Consider the following 19,206-nt stretch of genomic DNA (forward strand, 5'->3'; position numbering starts at 1 on the left):
CCCTCTCTGATGTCTTCTTAAAGTCTCTCTCACATATAGTCTTTCTTGCTACTTGGCTACCTCTCTGTGGTGCCACTGCTGTAGATCCACAGAAGCTAAAAGCTCTATCTTAGACTCCTCATGGCGCTGTTTTGTTCTCTGCACAGAATGCACCTTCTACAAAATGTCTCCTTATAAATCTCTCTGTTCCTCCTCCTCAGCAATCTTATCTATCTCATACAACTGTCCTTCACAGAGAGAGAGAGGGAGAGAGAACTTTTCCCTCAGAAATTTCACCAGGGAGCCAAACTCCCGCGTCATTCCTCCTAACCCTTGACTTGCTTTTGATGTGGATGAATGCAACCACAACTAGGTCTGAAATAAGTCAGCCTCTGGTTGGTGGTGGAATGTGCCGTCAACTCACAACCCCAAGGCAAGAAACAAATAAAAGTGGGTTGCCATTGCCTGCAACACAGAGTGTTGTGAAGCGACCCTGAGCGTCTTTGGTGGTCTCCTATCCAGGGCATTTTTTTTGGTAGCAAGAACTTCTTTGCATATTAGGCTACACCCCCTGATGTAGCCAAGCCTCCAAGAGCTTACAGTAAGCCCTGTAAGAAGATTGGCTACATCAGGAGGGTGTGGCCTAATATGCAAAGGAGTTCCTGCTACCAAAAAAAGCCTTGCTCCTATCCCAGTACTAACCAGGGCCAACCCTGGTTTAGCTTCTGAGATCCGATGAGATCAGGCTAGGCTTTACTGCTGAGTAAATCCAGGGGTTCTGGAACATCACTTTGGTACATAGCTCGTTCTGTCATTATTTACTGAATGACTTAGTCTTTTATTAGGATTGTGGTTTAATGAGAACAAGGGTGAGAGAAAGGGTACTTACTAAGATCTGCTTAGAGGTGGATGAGCTCTCAGTAAAAGGAAAAGTACTTTCACATTGTCTAGTTGTTCTGCTCGTGATCCCAGTGGGAGGACTCAGCTGGTGTTTTGATAGTAAATAATAGTAAATTATATTGCGGTTATTGACTCGGGCAAGCCGTTTGGGGGTAGGTCTTCGGCCTTCTTCATCCATACTTGGCCCTTACCCATAGTTTCATCTTCTTCAGGGATCCCCGACATGGTATTCATGGGTGGCGTAACACCCACCAGCATCTTTCCTGGTATTTGCCAAGTATTTTTTAAGAATGGGTGGGTCCGTGTGGGGCTTTTGCCCAGCAAGGTTTCTGATTAGCTCCTGGAGATCTGATTGGTGGAGTGTTGTTTCAGCTGCAGCCCCAACCATGTTGGTTTTATTCTCTCTCATTCCTCTTTCCCGTTTTTTTTATTTAATTACCCTTTTTGTCCCCTAGACTTGGTCTTCTACTGTGTGCGTGGCTCCCCCTCACATAGCTCCCATTTCATAGTTGGACCCATGAGTGGAATTCTAGCAGGAGCTCCTTTGCCTATTAGGCCACACACCCCTGATGTCTCCAATCCTGCAAGAGCTTACAAAAAAAGAGCCTTGTAAGCTCTTGGAGGATTGGCTACATCAGGGGTGTGTGTCCTAATAGGCAAAGGAGCTCCTGCTAGAATTTCATCCCTGGTTGGGCTCAACACAGTATGTCAGACTTCCAAAGGTCCCCACAGGCTGAAAAAGTGTGACCCCTGCTTTAACTGATGATGATAATGATGACGACGATGATGATACTGGGTTTATACCCCACCCTATATGCTGAATCTCAGAGTCTCAGAGCGGCCTAAAGTCTCCTTTACCTCCCCACACCCACAACAGACAGAGAGAGCTGTCCCCAAATCTGCCCTTTCAAGGGCAACTGTGAGAGAGCTATGGCTGACCCAAGGCCATTCCAGCAGCTGCAAGCGGAAGAGTGGGGAATCAAACCCAGTTCTCCCAGATAAGAGTCCGTGCACTTAACCACTGCGCCAAGCTGGCTCTTCTGTTGCTGGAATTGTTGGGATGGGTTCAGACAATTGCAAATGTTTCATTAATGGACAAGATGGCACCAGCCACTTTAAAGAACGTAGTTGTGAAACCTCTTGGTTTGTGGACAGTTCAAATGTGTCGCCCTGTGACACATTTTTAGGCCCTCTGCTCTAATAGGCGACAGGTGACCTGCTCCAGGCTTTCTCAGACAAGACTGGAGTATTGTTAGAAATGGAGCCGCTGATCAGGGACGGAGCAGTCAGCCTGTACTAGATATGGTTGCATCTCCCCTGAATCAGGAGGTTAGCCATTTGGGAGTGCTGAGAGACCGGGGTCAGCAGATCAAAGCGCAGATTTGCATTTGCGGTACGTGGCATCTTTTACCAGCTTTGCTTGGCACGCCAACAGAGACCCTGCCTTGAAAAAACAAGATCTGGCAACCGTTCACCATGCTCTGATCACATCTATGTTAGATTACCGCAATGTACTCTACATGGGGCTGCCTTTGAAAATGGGCCAGAAGATTCAATTAGAGCAAAAGTCGGCAGCCCGATTGCTGACTGGCATTTATAGAATCACATTATGCCAGTCTGACAACTACTACACTGGCTGCCTATTGGCTTGTGAGCACAATGCAAAGACCAGGTTATTGCCTTTAAAACCCGAACGGCTCGGGATCAGGGGACCTCAGAGATTGTCTCATCCTGTAGATATGAGTTAAAACTCTTCATCTGAGACTCAGTCCTTCGTTGATTATCAATGGTAGAATAAGTGTTAACAAAAAGAAAGGACATTTCAGTAGTGGGTCCTCAATTATGAAATGCCTTCCCCAAATCTGTGAGCTGGATACTAAGCTTTATAAAATTTTGGCACCAGAAGACCCAGGCCTGGGAGCTCACAGGAGCACAGCTCCTGAACCTTTCTGAGAGTTCCCCCTCCTCCTTCCCACCTTGTCCATTGAATAGTAGGTGCAGCTGCATAACAATCCCTGGATGAGCTCCACCACCTATTTTTCTACAAAATGACCCCTGAGAAGACCTATCTATTTTTAGGCATTTGGGCAGGAGTGGAATTCTAGCAGGAGCTCCTTTCCATATTAGGCCACACACCCCTGATGCAGCCAATCCTCCAAGAGCTTACACGGCTCTTTTTTTGTAAGCTCTTGGAGGATTGGCTACATCAGGGATGTGTGGCCTAATATGCAAAGCAGCTCCTGCTAGAATTCCACCCCTGCATTTGGGTGATTTTGTACCTTTTTGGTTGTTTCTGCTGATTTGAAAATATTAGTGGCTGATTCTTAATGTATATTTAGGTGTTCGTTATGCACAATATCTTGTAGTTTGTAAACAGTTTTGACTGAGGAGTGTGGGGTATATCATTAATAAATAAGGGGTGGTTTTTTTCCATTCTTGTCCCATGGTGAACAGATACAGCCTTCAGATGCCCACCATGGTCTATGTAACAAGGACTTTTTAGGTAGGGAAGCAGCTGTGGCTCAGTGGCAGAGCATCTGCTTGGCATGCAGAAGGTGCCAAGTTCAATCTCTGGCATCTCCTAAGTTAGAATGGATCAAGCAGCTGGTAATGTGAAAAACCTGGAAATTCTGGAGAGCTGCTGCGGTCTGCGGAGACAATACTGACCTTGATGGGCTCAGCATCTAATTCAGTACAAGGAACCTTCATGTGTTCAATTACATGCAATGGCATAGACTTGAACTAGAGTTTGGGTACAGTCTGCTGTGAAAACGTTGTGAAAGCAGTGTCACCCCAGAGTTGGAAACGACTGGTGCTTGCACAGGGGACCTTTCCTTTCCAAACAGTAAAATCCAGTTGGAAGGTGCATCGAAAGTGGATTGAAAGTGCATCATTTGGTGTGTGTGACCACAGCCAGAATGTGATCGCCTTTCCCCATACGCACCCTGGAGCTTGTTGCAGTCTGCTACACAACACCTCCTGACCACCCCTGGCCCGAAGGATGTTCATTTTGCCGGGGCCTTCTTGGCTCTGGCTCCTGCCTGGTGGATTCAGCTCCCTATGGAGATCCGGGCCCTCCTACTATCATTACTATCATTTTGTAGGGCCTGTAAGATGGAGCTATTCCGCTGGGCCTTTGGTGGAAGCAGCGGGCGTCCTATTCCAGCAACTATTCCATCAGTTAGCCTCCCTTGTCGGGACATCATGCTTTACAGACTATGATGCTATCCTATTTATCATCACCGTCATTTTGTCTTGGACCGAAAACTGCTGTATCCTGTGAAATGTCCCCTTCCCTCCTGACGATGCACCTTATTTGTTTCATTGTTCTTTTGTTTTGATTTGTTAATTTTTTTGTATTGTTTATAGATTTAAATGGTAGGGTTTTTTATTGTTGTTCAGTTCATGTTGTGATCCACCCTGAGCGCGTGATGGAAAAGGCTGGAATATAAGCCTACTATATAAATAAATAAATTTTGTCCATGCTACCTGCATGAAGCTGAGTGATAGCAGCCTGAGAACAGGGACAGGTATCTTGGAGAGGCGTATACCTCCTGTATGCCCAGCCCTTGCCTAAGTGAGCCTTACCTTTAAAGCCCTATATGGCCAGGGGCCAGCATACCTTTAGGACCACCTCTCCGCATACGAACCCCATCGGTCCTTAAGATCAGCCACTCAACATCTTCTGGTGGTTCTGGCCCCAGAGACATCTGACTGGCCTCGAGTAGGGCCAGGGCCTTTTTGGCTGTGACCCCTGCCTGGTGGAATGAGCTGCTGCTGGAGACCTGGACCCTGCAGGACCTGTTCCTGTTCCGCGGGGCCTTTCAGACAGACCTCTTCCCCCAGGCCTTTAGTTGAGCTGCTGTTACGTCCGTGGGGATAATGAAGATGTAAGAAATTGCGTTTGCCCTTTAGCCATAACAGAGATGTCTGGGACAGTGGTGCTTAGCCAGGCTTTTTTTCTGTAGCAGGGACTCCTTTGCCTATTAGGCCACACACCCCTGATGTAGCCAGTCCTCCAAGAGCTTACAGTAGGCCCTGGACGAAGAGCCCTGTAAGCTCTTGGAGGATTGGCTACATCAGGGGTGTGTGGCCTAATATGCAAAGGAGTTCCTGCTACAAAAAAAGTCCTGGTCTTCTCCAATCCCAAGTTTTGAAATGAAGATGGTATTAGTCACCCTGGTGGATGATTGGGTGTCTGCAAGAGAGGGAGGTTCTTTCTGTTGATTCTCATTGTCCTGTCAGTGACATTCACTACCATCCACTGTGGTATCAACCATGATATCCTTCTGCCTGCCCTTTGTGAAGGGCAGCAGCCCAGTTCCAGTAGGTGGGTATAATATAGTGCAGGGGTGGCCAACAGTAGCTCTCCAGATGGTTTTTTGCCTACAGCTCCCATCAGCCCTAGCCAGCATGGCCAATGGCTGGGGCTGATGGGAGTTGTAGGCAAAAAAAACATCTGGAGAGCTACCGTTGGCCACTCCTGATATAGTGGGTTCAGTGCATGGAGGAGTCAAGGTTGCGGTGATCAAAGCTCTTTATTGAGTTACAGCATGGTAACGAGTAAGCTATAAGACTGCCTTAATGGGCCAACGGGGCCAACTGTATACAGTTCAATGTTCCTGTGCTAGGATGCCATTGGATCATTTAAACCAGCAGGGAATCTGTGATTGAGGCAGGGTGGCAGGGATTTAGATCCTATGACCCATTGTTCCCTAGACCCCAAGCTCAGGCTAAAGGCTCCGATAAGCCAGACAGGAACACTGGTAATATTAGCATTAGTCCACATACACAACAGTGGTTCCTTGCAAGCTGAGGCATTCAGGGGTGGTATCATCCAGGCTCGAGTAGTTTCTCAGTACATAACGGACAATCAAGGACGTTGTGTGGATAATATGCCAGCAGCAGCTAGGGCCAGGTGCAGGAAGTGACAAATGGGAGATGCCGCTGACTGCACAGATGCAAAAACAGCACAGGGACTCAAAATAGGTCTCTTTTTGGAGTGCAAACAGATCAATAATCTCAGAGGGTTCCCGGCATCACAGGAAAAATGGGCATTACAAACAAGGAGAAATTTGCATTGTAAACTGGACAAGAGAGAAGAAACTAAGGCTTAACCTAGGCAAGGTGAGGTTATCAAAAGTACTTTTGCCCTCTTTCAGGGTGGGTTCAGACAGGCAGCTCACGGCAGTAGCCTCTCAGCTTTTAAAAAAGCCAGCACAGTTTGACGCACACTGCCACAAGCAGATGGCACACACCCGGCTGCCAAGGGAGGCATGGACTGGGCATGACCTGAGGAGCGATCATACCACTTGTGCGCTTGGAAGGCAGTTGTCTGGTGCTCCTTGACTGTTCAGACAACCCAGAAATGCAAGCCCTTCAGCAGTTTGCCACTGGGAAGCAGAAAGGTAAAGGTAGTCCCCTGTGCAAGCACCGAGTTGTTGCTGCCCGTGGATTGACGTCACATGTCATGATCCTGGGCCTAGAAAGGCCTGCAGGCCCCAGGGAAGCCTACATTTCCCAGCATCCCCTCGGTCCCTCTGATTAGGTGGCAAGGGCGTGAATGTTGGTTATTAGAGTAGGGACTGTATAGTTAAACACGTCAGGGCTTTTTATTTCTTTGCACCAACCTTTACTGTTTTTATATTCACTTTAGCACTAAATCTTTGTCACCCGCTTATTGTTTTGGAGCACTAATAATAAACTTCTTTTTGTTGTTCTACCTCCTGGGTTCTCACGTCTCCTTGGTCACAATTAGGAGGTATTTATTAATAAGGAAGACAAGGGTGGTTGGGTGCTCTGGGCCCTCCATACAGACCCTTACCAGAGTGGTGGCCGCCAGTAGAAGATCCTGCTAGGCCCTGCTGTGTGACATCACATAACAATATTTTCTTGGCGGGCTTTTTACGGGGTTGTTTGCCAAGTAGTCGGTGGCTTTTTGAGGCAGAGTTGAGGTGGCGGGAGATGAGGTGAGTGCGCTTCTGGCTCGGGGTCCAGATGTGCATGTGTAAACGCACCTTTAAATCCAGGGGTGGGGATGGCTGTGTCAGACCAAATTGCCCGTCTGAACGCAACCTAAGATGCAATTACGCTCCTCTTCAAAGAACTGATGTTTCACTTGATGGTGCTTGTAGATTGAGGGCTGTTGTTGTGGATATGCAAGTGGCATTTATAGCCCAAAGTGCCTTCAGATGCCTGCTATGATCTATTTAACAAGGATTGTTCACGTAGGGGTGACTGATGCTCCAATTGCATCCCTTCTTAGAAGGAGATAACCCTGCCTTACTCATACATGTAGTAGTAACATCCAGGCTAGATTACTGTCATGTGTTTATGTGCAAGAATGCCTTTGAGAAGTGTTCAGAAACTTCAACCAATGCAATGATCATATCACCTCCATCTTGTTTCTGGGCTCAGTTCAAAGTCCTGCTTTTACCTTTTAAAGGCCTAAGCAGTCCAAGGCTCTAAAGAACTGCTTTTTCCACATGAACCTGCCCATTAGTCAAGACCGGGAGGACGGGGGGTGGTGGTGGCCAAACTCGCTTAATGTCAGAACCACAGCCACATAGAATACATATCGAAGGAAGGAAGGAAGGAAGGAAGGAAGGAAGGAAGGAAGGAAGGAAGGAAGGAAGGAAGGAAGGAAGGAAAATAGATGGGGAGGGAGATGGAAAGAAAGCTACTTTAACTTTACATGCATTCTCCATGCCCCGGCTGGCTTGGCTTGGAGATATGACTTAAAAAGAGAAATGCCTTCTCCAAGGTGGCCAAAGGGACAGTGGGGACTTCAAGAGCCACACAATCTGTGTGAAAGAGCCACATGAGTCTCCCGCGCCACAGATTGGTCACTCCTCGTCAAGACCATAACATCCTTCTTCAGGAGGGTGTGTAGCAGACACTGATACTTCACAGTTCCTCTTCACCATCACACTTTTGCCTGGTCCCCCCCCCCCCCCAGCCACTTCCAAAACCAGAAATAAATTAGCTGGAGGAAGTGGGAAGGTGGGTGGTGGGAAGGGATGTTAAGGGAGAACTGGCAGGTGGAACAAGGGCCATGCATACATACCCTCACACAAACAAGCTCCGTTTCTCCCTTGCAGATGCCTCCTTATCCCTGTAGCTGATGTTGCATGTTAGATGTGGGGTTGAGAATTCAGTGTCCTTGTATCGCATTCTTACAAGAATTGTGCCCAGAAATGAAGACATACGTACCTGCGTGAAAGCAGCACACTGAGGACGCCAAAGTTCTCGATGATCTCATTTCAGGGTCTCATAGAAATATTAAAAAGCGCAGGGGGGAGCAAATAACCACAGGGAACACCACAAGATCATTCCCAATATATTAAATCCTAATCTCAGGGAAACTCGCTGCCTTTGATCTGAAAAGAAAACAAACAAACCTGAAACCTGCAGAAGGTGCTGTCAAACACCCAAATCCTTGCTCGAAATGAGTTGGCAAGAGTTATTCATGAAGTCTGTTGAGAGCTTCATCTAAAAGGAACAAGCTGCCCCTATCGGAGCTGGATTTACAATTAGGCCAAGTAGACACTGGCCTATGGGCCCTCATGCCTTTAGGGGCCCTGGGCTGTCTTCCCCCCTATTCCCCCCCCCCGCCGCTTGTGGCCCTCCCAGCCTGCACGAGCAGCCAGCAACTGAGCCGTTCTCTGCCTGACTTGCCTGGTGCAGCTGCTGCTGCCGTCGTCGCCAAGTTTTCCTCTCTCTGCCTCTCCCCTGCAGCTTAGTGAAAGGGGCTTTTAAGAAGGTGCCTGCAGGCTGCAGCAGGGGCCATGGGGGGGGGGGGGCAGGTGCTCAGACTCTGAGATAATTTGTGAGGAGCCCCTTAAGATTTCGACTGCCTAAGGGGCCTCCGCAGGGTTTAATCCGGCACTGGCCCCTATCCATTTTCAGCCAGAGATCTTCCACCGCTACTACTATGTGTCTGTCCCATAACCAGGTCAGGAATCAGACTGAAAATGGTTGAGAGAAGAATCCTCATCCAGATATGACTGAAGTCTCTCTCATGCAACCACTGTGCTGCTCACCCTCCCCCCCAAAGGCAGGTGAACTGTTTACCAGGCCTTTTTTTTCCCCCCGGCGAAGGCCTTTCCAATAAAGGCAAACAATCGCCTGTTTTAATTCCCTCAGAAAATGACCCTGAACCATGGAGGTATTAATTATGCTTGTCAGAGGTGTTCTCAATTTGTCCTGGCAAAGTTTAATTAACCAAGAAGAAGAATCAAGTTTTAAGGTTAAGTGGCCTTCACAACTCCAAGGACACTGCTTACTTCAGACAGAGGGATCCGTCTGAAGCAAGCCCTAGGCCTGTGACAACATAAGAGAAGCCATGTTGGATCAAGCCAACGGCCCATCCAGTCCAACACTGTGTCACGCAGTGGCCCAAAACCCCCCAAGTGCCATCAATAGGTCCACCAGTGGGGCTAGAAGCCCTTCCACTGTGCCCCTCCCAAGCACAAGAATACAGAGCATCACTTGCCCCAGACAGAGAGTTCCAACAATAAGCTGTGGCTAATAGCCACTGATGGACCTCTGCTCCATATGCTTATCCACTCCCCTCTTGAAGCTGTCTGTGCTTGTAGCTGCCACCACCTCCTGTGGCAGTGAATTCCAGATGCTTCTAAACTAACATTCAAATCAGAATGAAGTAGTGGATAACCCAGCTCCCACTACTGGCCTATTGGCAGCCCCTGACCCCCTGCCTCCACTCGGTAGGGCCACGAGAGAAAAAATAAAGGAAAGATCAGTGTCGCACTGGTGCCATTACATTGCTTCTGGTACAAACCTGGAAGTGACATCAAGTTAATGATGTCACTTCCAGGTTTGGGCTGGAAGTGGTGTAACAGTGTTGGCATAACACACATTATGTTTTTCCAGCTCACAGACTCTCCCAGTGGGTGCTTTTGACTGGCACTTGAGTGACCACTTAAAGGACAGGCAAAGCCCAAGTGAGATCATCACCCCACTAGCCACTCAGATGCTGTGACGCTACTGCAGTTGCGGCACCCAGTTTTGTTAACTCCTGACACCTGCTCATAAGGGCACCACCTTAGGTCAGGGATGTCAAACGTAAGGCCGAAGGACCAGAACCAGCCTATTCAAGGCTGTTATGCGGCCGGTGAGAAACTGGTGCAAGGGAGGGAACAAGAGGCTGCTCAGGGATGGGTGGGTGAAGCCACTTCTATAGGGTCTTCAAAATAGTGGACAACCTTGTCTGCAGTAGTCAAGCAGAACCTTTTCACTTCAGGGACTGGTAAGTTGGAAGCCACCGCAGCTGCGTTCATGCCTCTCTGCAAGGATCAGTGTTTGCACATGTGGGATGCAGACAATCTTCTGTTGGGGCATGGGAGTGTCTGCCCAGCACTCTACTACTGGCTCTTCAGTCCACCCACGTGGGTTTTTCTCTATACCGCCCAGGACTTTTTTGTAGCAGAAACTCCTTTACATATTACAATAGCCCCTGATTACACACGCCCCTGATGTAGCCAATCTTCCAAGAACTTACCGGGCTCTTCCTACTGCAAACTCCAGGAAGATTGGCTACATTAGGGATGCGTGGCCTAATATGCAGAGGAGTTCCTGCTACAAAAAAAAGCCTTGGTACTGCCCTTCCAGCCCATGGGGTCTTGCAGTGATGACACACCAACTTGGAACTTACCGGTTGCTGTCCTTTATAAAGTTTGTATCTCCACCACCAGATATTATGTTCTATGGCGCACATGACCCAGCCCAACAAAGTGACTTTTATGTCAGATCCAGCCCTGGTAACAGGTGAGTTTGATACCCCTGCTCTAGATGGTACTGACCAGAGCTCAGGCTTTTTCCATCTGTGGAATGGGGTCCTTGAAGAGCTGAAGGGGGGAGACTCCTTGGAGATCTTCAGGGGGCACGGCAAGGCCTGCCTCTTCGTCAGAGCTGCTGAGAGGGGCTAAACAGCAGGCATCTTTTTTGGGGTGGGGGGGATCTAGAGTTTGCTATTTTAATTTTGCTTTTACCTGGACATGTTTTTAACTACCACTGTAAGATGCCTTGAACTAGAAGTAAAGACGAGATATAAAGGTTTTAATAAATAGATAATGGAAACAATAGAGAAGACTGAAGAAGACATTGGAAGACATTGGATTTATATCCCGCCCACCAATCCGAATCTCAGAGTCTCAGAGCAGCTCACAATCTCCTTTACCTTCCTCTCTCACAACAGACACCCTGTGAGGTGGGTGGGGCTGAGAGGACTCTCACAACAGCTGCCCTTTCAAAGATAACCTCTGCCAGAGCTATGACTGACCCAGGGCTATTCCAGCAGGTGCAGGTGGAGGAGTGGGGAATCAAACTCAGTTCTCCCAGATAAGAGTCTGCACAATTCACCACTACACCAAACTGGCTCTCCAAGACTACTAGCTGATCATTTGGATGGTCCAGTTTTACCGCTCGGTCTACAAAGCTTGGAATTCGAACTTCCGAGTGGCAGGGCTTTTTTTTTTTTTTTTTTTTGTAGCAGGAGCTCCTTTGCATATTAGGCCACGCACCCCTGATGTAGCCAATCCCCCAAGAGCTTACAGGGCTCTTCTTACAGGTCCTACTGTAAGCTTTTGGAGTATTGGCTTCATCAGGGGTGTGTGGCCTAATATGTAAAGGAGTTCCTGCTACAAAAAAAGCCCTGGATTTGATGTCTGGATAACAAAGAACTAGCATATCGCCGTCACCCCTGCCTCTTGCTGTTCGTTTTGAAAGCAGCCACACGGCGGAGGATGAAATTATAGCGGATTACTTGCAGACATTATTTTCCCAATGCATTATGAATGTATTATCCCCCTGAAGAGCTGTTTTCGGTGTACGGCTTATGCCAGTGGGGTGAGTTGGGGAGGGGGGGGGATACTCCTCAAAGTCATTATAAAGAATCCAAGTGGAAGTGGCAGCAGGTCTCTGCTCTGGGCGGTGTTTTGGAGTGGGGGGGAGAGAATCGCTCGCAGCAACAACAACACGACGACGTCGATGGGGAACGATATTAATTACTTGCAATGCGCCTCGCAAGAGGGAGCAACTGCTTTTTTTATTACCACGCAAATATTATTTGAAAAGGGAAGGTTACTCTAACCGTTGTCATCAGCTACGTATCATTAATTTTCCCCCATATAGAAAAGAGATTAACGGCCGTGTAAATTGTTATGGAAAACAGGTGAATGATAACTGCATATTTTTAATATAAATAAGTTTCTGCCTACACCTCTCTCTCTCTCGCTCGCTCTTTAGCTCATTGGGGAAATTATGTATTCAAACCGAATAAGCATCTTTACAGTGGCGCTGAGACTTCTTAGACAGCTTGCGTGCCGACGAAAATGACTACTTATTGCAACAACTTCCAACCATCTGTCAGTGATCCAAAGGAGAACGCGGTGTTTTTTTGCAACTATAATACCTTTATTGGACTGTCATTAATAAGTCCCCTAGTGAACACATTTATGTTAAATGTAAATACATTGCAGAATCTTTTATTAGGAAGCAAATGCTTGTGAATGTAGCTGCTGGATGTGGTTAGAATTCAGCCTTGTCATACTGGGAATTTGCAACTGTTGGATTGTTTTTATTTTTGAACATAAATCCCACGTTTTTCTTCCTTTCTCTTTTTCTCCTTGTCTCCTACCTTCTTTTGTTTCTTCCCACTTCTCATGCTTTGTCTCTCTGTTCTTCTTGGAATGGTAGACTAGGATCATGGAGTCTCGGGTTCAAATCCTCACTTGGTATTGAAGCTCACCAGGTGACCTTGGGCCAATCACTCTGTTGTAGGCTAGCCTTGTAAGTTATATGGATAAACATATGGAGCAGAGGTCCATCAGTATCTATTAGCCACAGCGTATAGTTAGAACTCTCTGTCTGGGGCAGTGATGCTCTGTAGTCTTGGTGCTTGGGGGAGCAACAGTGGGAGGGCTTCTAGTGTCCTGGCTCCACTGACGGACCTCGTGATGGCACCTGGTTTTTTGGCCACCGTGTGACACAATGTGTTGGACTAGATGGGCCATTGGCCTGATCCAACATAGCTTCTTCTTACGTTCTTCCTCTCAGGGATGTCGAGAGGGTGAAAACGAGAAGGGGTAGTCGATGTGAGCTTCCCTGAGAATTCAGTGTTTCCTCTAAGCTGTGCACATGAGCGGCCGCTAACTAATGCAGGAAGCCCCGCTAAGCAGCAGTTTGGAGGCGGGCATGGTGTTGAACTTCCCATTGCCCATTTTAAGATTAAGGCAGTTATATTCTGCTCAAGAAACTGCTCTACTGGGGAAAGTAGGGGGGGGGGGCATTAGACAGAATATTGCCTGAGATCCTTGGAGGAAGGGAATAAAAATGTATGAAATAAATAAATAGATCCAGGTGGGCAGCCATGTTCGTCTGAAGCAATAGAACCAAGTTAAAGTCCAGTGGCACCTTAAAACCAACAAAGTTTTATTCAGGGTATAAGTTTTTGTGTGCAAGCACATTTCTTCATATACAATGGGCGATGCTTGTTCGTTTCTTAAAAATATCTAGTTAGCCACAGCAGAAAATTGAATACTGAACTAGATGGGTGCAAAGGTCATGGTTCTCCTAAGGTGCCAGAACTCATGGGCCAACCCTGGCTAGGTCAACAGACCAAGTAAATTTGGATTTGGGAGTCACCAGACCAAAAAGGTTGGGAAATTGCTCATATGGGAGATCCAGCTTCAAATCCCTACTCTGCTGTGGAAGCTTACTGGCGACCAATGTTCCCTCTAAGCTGTGGAGTCTTGTGAGCAAAAATTCTACCTTGTGAGCTACAGGCATTAAAGGCGTGAGCTAGTGCACAAATTAGCTTGCTCTAGGATCATTTTTCCTGAGCTGAGACAAAAATGTGTGAGCCAGAGACTAAAAAATTGTGAGCTAGCTCACCCTAGAGGGAACACTGCTGGCTACCATGGACCACTCATAAAACTCTGAGCCTGACTTACCTCAGAGGGTTGTTGTGAGGTAAAAATGGAGAAGGGAGCACAGTGGATGCTGCTCAGGAGGAAGGGCGGGATAAAAATGTACTAGATAACTGATTCTAATTTAGTTATGACTTGTAATATTTTTTTGTTATCTGCTGAGAATACAGATCCTTGCCAGTTGACTGCTGGAAGTTCATCTCTTTTGTTTGTCCACAGGGCAGGCACACCACGGCCAGGTCTCCTACATTGCGCCTCCGATTCCTTTAGACTCCGATCTGGAGAGGCAGTCGTTTAAGGGTGAGTTGCCGATTTAATTTGACCCCTCGGAGAACTTCATTAACGAGCCAGAGCATTATGATGATATATTGATCCCATGTCCTGAGCAAAATATTCTGAGGCACAGATGTTCTTTCGATTCGATCCTCGACTTGGTCTCCTTCATTTCTTGTATGGTTGCCTGTAAGGGGCTTTACGGAATTCTTTGATCAATTCTATGCTGTGTGGTTTGTGCTCTGGCTTCGCCACCATGTTTTCAGGATCTTATTATTCTTTGGGACCAGCCAGCGAAGTCTTGTGACTCTCTCCGAGAGCTGCAAAGAAAAACTGCCAACACTGCTGCTGAATACGGTTGCTGTAGGCGCATTCTCTGTTAGGTTGCTTGGATTCAGAAGTCTTGTGAAGTTCCCTGTGGTTCTCAGGATATTTTGAAGAATCTGAACGAGTAACAGCAAAGAAACTGAATGTGAAGGTGTTTTATGGAGATGGTTCAAATAAATCTCACTGACTTCAGGTGCCCAGAGTGGTTCAAAAACCCAGGATTCCTCTGGGAATTTGATAATATTTGGGGCTTGGTTCAAACAGTGCTATCAGCTTTGCGATATCTGTTTAATTTTTTTGCTTAACTGAATACCATTTGAGAAGATAACACTTCTAAGGTTGTGATAGAATCTTAGTGTGGTTATTTATCAGTGTCTGAAGTTCAGGTTCGTGTTTGAGCCATTTGTTTGAGCCTCGTTGCCCTTAGAAGGTTTCCAGATCGAGGTACTGAGAACGCCTCCAGGCTATAACCTTTATGTTACATAAAAGAGAGGATTTCACGAGGTGTGGTTTTTCTATCCTGGTGGAATCTTTCCTTTTGTGTAACTCATGGGCTGTTTCTAGGTGTGGGAAGAAGTACAAAGTGAATCCTTTCACCCATTCCATTTCACCCATTCCAAAGTTACTCTGTCCTAGTAACCACAGGTCTCTGACCTCCCCCTATGACCTTCCCTCCCCCATGACCTCTCCCTAAAAATCTATAGCTGACTTGTTTGCTAAAAGTTGCCAATCTCCAGGTGATAAGCAACCAAGTGAGAAAACATAGATAAGGAAGAAAAGAAAAGCAAACAGCTACTGTGTCAACGCAGTCTCAACGATAAAGTACTATTCAGTGCTATACAAACTGAATCGATAAATTACTATACAAACTATTCAGAATTATTCAAAATAAATGATTCAGAACTATTCAAAATATATCCACAATATGCATTACATATACCAAAATTGCACAAACGGAAACAAATCACAATTGCATAGAAAAGAACAGACAGGGGTGGAATTCTAGCAGGAGCTCCTTTGCACATTTGGCCACCCACCCCTGATAGAGCCAAACCTCCAAGAGATTACAAGGTAAGCTCTTGGAAGATCGGCTACATCAGGGGGCGTGGCCTAATATGCAAAGGAGCTCCTGCTAGAATTCCACTCTAGAGAGCAGAGAATCCAACGGTCTCCACATAGGGAAGTCTTTCACAGTTTGCACCAAATCAACTTTCTTTAAGATGGATATCTTCTGTTCCAGAAGGTTTAATGCAGAGGAATCCAAAGTAGAAAAAGTCCACCAGTCTTGGCCTCAGTTTAACTTGGTTTCAGCTTCAGCTAACTGGCATACCAGTATTCTGCACCTCATTTTGCCAGAGACCTTTCCGAGCTTTATCCAAGTTGAAACTTTTCAGTGAACAAGAATTATTCTTTAATAGAATGCTCAAGACTCTGTATAGGAGCCCTGTGGTGCAGAGTGGTAACTGCAGTACTGCAGTCCAAGCTCTGCTCACAACCTGAGTTCAAGCCCAGTGGAAGCTGGGTTCAGGTAGCAGACTCAAGGTTGACTCAGCCGTCCATCCTTCTATGGTCAGTAAGATGAGTACCCAGTTTGCTGGGGGTAAAGTGTAGATGACTGAGGAAGGCAATGGCAAACTGCTCCCTAACAAAAAATCTGCAGAGAAAACGTTGTGATTGTGATGTCACCTTGTGGGTCAGTAAAAACTCGGTGCTTGCACCTTTACCTTTTACAAGATACTGTATACTTCCCAACTATTCTTTTCAAACTCCAGGTGATGGCTGGAGATCTCCTGGGATTACAAATTATCTCCAGGAAACAGATCTGTTCTCCTGGAGAAAACAGCCTCTTTGGAAGGTGGATTTATGGCATTATACCTTATTAAAGTCCCCCCTTCCCCAAATCCCACCAGACTCGAGTCTCAGTTTCTCCAGGACTTTCCCAACCCAGAACCGGCAACCAACATTCCCTCTAAGCTATGGAGTCTTGGTGAGCAAAAATTCTACTTCATGAGCTACTGGCATTAAAGTTGTGAGTACTGCATAAATTCAGTTGCTCTGAGGCCATTTTTCCTGAGTTAAGACAAAAAACATGTGAGCTAGGGGCTAAAAATCTGTGGCTCATTTTCGAGGGAACACGGATCTCCAAATGGCTGTGAGGCCTGGCTGCCTCCTGTGAAGCCTCTCTGAATGTGTACAGAAATAAGTGTGTTGCTTTTGCGCATTACGAGTAAATGATTATGCTCTGAGGAATTCCACTGTGAATGTACACCACTTTTCAATGGCTGGCAGATTTATTCATAACCAGTATGTTTTGTTTTGGGGGGAGGGAGGGTTATTTTTAAATTTCACCACAACTGACATTCGCCCACATTATTTATGACTGTGATGCATTTCCCCCTGTCCCTCTGTACACCGATAGTAGCTCTGAGGAGTGTGTAAACTCTTCTAGTTTACTGGCGCATTAGTGTCACTATCCATTATGAGGTAATTACCTCAGCTCACCGCTACTGTACGGAAACATCGTCGTAGTAGCCCTGTAAATCTCCAAATAGAGCCAGGCACTGAATCAGTGCTCACAATTAATGTTTGGTTCTATTTCTGCACTCCCCATTAATTAAAAAAAATATTTTTAAAAACTTAGCCGCACATATGAAGCGCCATTAAACACTAGTTTAAACCTGCTTTGAGGAAAGTAAACATTACTCTGTGACCGTTATTTTATGGGATTGTTTATGCTTATTCGTATGCAGATTAATTCTACGGGCAGCTGAGAGGCTTTTCTCTGGCAGGCGGAAAATTGTAGCTTCCACTGGCTGTTTTGTTAGGTTGAGGCGAGGGGTGAGGGGAGAGACTTGGGCTCGTTTGCTTGTTCTTTGGAGCATCAGTTTGGTCACGTAATTTTTCTTTGCCTTCCCTTTGTTTCTTCTGCCCAATGGCATGCACACTTTCCTCAAGGGACTGGTTCGAAGGCTTGTATACCTCTCGTACTTTAGGTACATCCAGCACTCAGTAAACGTAGCATCCACAAAATGTAGCAGCATTGTTGATATATCAAATTTACAGCATACAGCACCAGTCATGGCCGGTCTCATCTCATGCACTGCTGGAAGCTGAAGCAGCCCCACTCAACAGATAGGTCAGGCAGAGGTCAGTGGATTTCCCAAACCAAACTGGAAACCAAGGCGCACATGTCACTCTAGGATTTCAAACTCTATTCCCCTTCCCATACTCTGCATGCAAATACCGCCCCCCACCCCTCCTATCTTAAAATCTTGCCTCATTAGTGGTAGCCAGGTCAGTAGGCATCTACATCACTGACACGTCCTCCTAAGGAACTAAGCACCTGAAGCTTGGGGGAGGGAGTTGTGGGGTGAACCTCTATTCAACAACAACAACAAAAAACCCTTCTGGTTCACCAACTTCAGCATTCACCCTGTGCCCAGGTGTGTGGGTAAATTGCTTTCAAGTCATAGCCGGCTTATGGCGACCCCCACAAGGGGTTTTCGAGGCAAGCAGGAAACACAGGTGGTTTACTGTTGCCTTCATCTACAGACTCTCCCCTGGTAGTCTTCATTCCAAATACCAACCCTGCTTAGCTTCCGAGATGGGGCTATACCACATTGCCTTTCCTCCTCCCTGTGCAGCCCCTTTGCTGTGCACATTTGCCTCATTCAGATTTGGAGGCCTGGTGACTCTGGGTGACGGACTGTATTTGGATGGCAAAGGGGATGCACAAGTGAGGGGAAATTGGTGCTTTTCTTGCTGCAGCTATTCCAAATACTTGACGTCCTACTTTCCTGAGCCCAGTTCCTTTCTTATCTCAGAGTCAGGCTGGGAGAAGACCTGAAGCGGTATCATCAGTGTAACTCCCTTGATGCTAGAATTAGCCCCCATTGAAGTGTGTGAACATCAGATGTGATTACCCTCATCATGTCAAGTTTTGTCCTAACTGAGGTGTGTCTTGGCTTTGCCACCGAAGTGGTGAGCTTGTAAACCTGAGAGCTGTTCCACACACAAAAAAAATCATCTCCCGTGCATGAAAAAAAAAAATGGTTTCTGGTCTAGTCCTCTCCCTGGCATGGAAGTTTTGTTATGTGCCTAGAATTTCTTTTGTATCAAGGAAAATACAAAGCCCTTGCTGAGATCCTGAAGTGATGTAGCCCAGACTGAAGCCTCAGTGAAAAGATCATATTTTGCACCTGAAACAAACTCCTCAGACCTATGGGCAGAACTCTTACTGAAGGGGCTGGTGCACCAACCATGGAGGTTCTAGGAGACTCACCATCAGGTTCCACCGCTTTTACTACTTGGGATAGAAGTGGTGTTCTGGAACTTTGCCTGTACTTTAACCTTACTCACCATGATGACCTCTTCTTCAACCCTCAGCTGCTGCCAGACAATGCCTGAGTCCTCACCACAAACATATATTGGATGGGGGCGGGGGGTAAAGCAGGATCAGAGGTAGGAGTGAAAGCTGCAGTAGACAAAGCACCATGAAGCATCGTTTTCATCTGGGAAAGCCCCCTCTCCACAGCTGGTCTATTTGACTCAATGCCAAGTATGTTTGGAGCACAGAGTGAGCAGTGTGTTCTTGTTTTACCAGAGGCCCTTAAAGTACTGGTCTCCAGCCTTTTTGAGCCTGTGGCCACTTCTGGAATTCTGACAGAAGGTGGAGGGTGCAGACTCAAAATGGCGGTGGTGGGAAGCACAGCCAGCCACAAAATAGCTGCCACAGGAGGCAGAGTCCACCATTTACCCAGAAGTAAATGGTTGCCAGGTC

General features: G+C 46.7%; 1 protein-coding gene across 21 annotated transcripts in view; it reads left to right on the forward strand.

Annotated features, from left to right (window-relative positions):
* Positions 1-19,206, forward strand: part of ADGRL3 (adhesion G protein-coupled receptor L3) — an 813,661-nt gene that overhangs the window by 480,929 nt on the left and 313,526 nt on the right. For all 21 annotated transcript variants that reach the window (XM_060236824.1, XM_060236827.1, XM_060236810.1 and 18 more), the window contains one exon: positions 14,046-14,126. In XM_060236824.1, coding sequence (XP_060092807.1) covers positions 14,046-14,126 — 81 coding nt within the window. The remainder of the gene's footprint in view (positions 1-14,045; positions 14,127-19,206) is intronic.

Source organism: Heteronotia binoei, chromosome 4 (assembly GCF_032191835.1).
Source record: "Heteronotia binoei isolate CCM8104 ecotype False Entrance Well chromosome 4, APGP_CSIRO_Hbin_v1, whole genome shotgun sequence".
Lineage (NCBI taxonomy): Eukaryota > Metazoa > Chordata > Lepidosauria > Squamata > Gekkonidae > Heteronotia > Heteronotia binoei.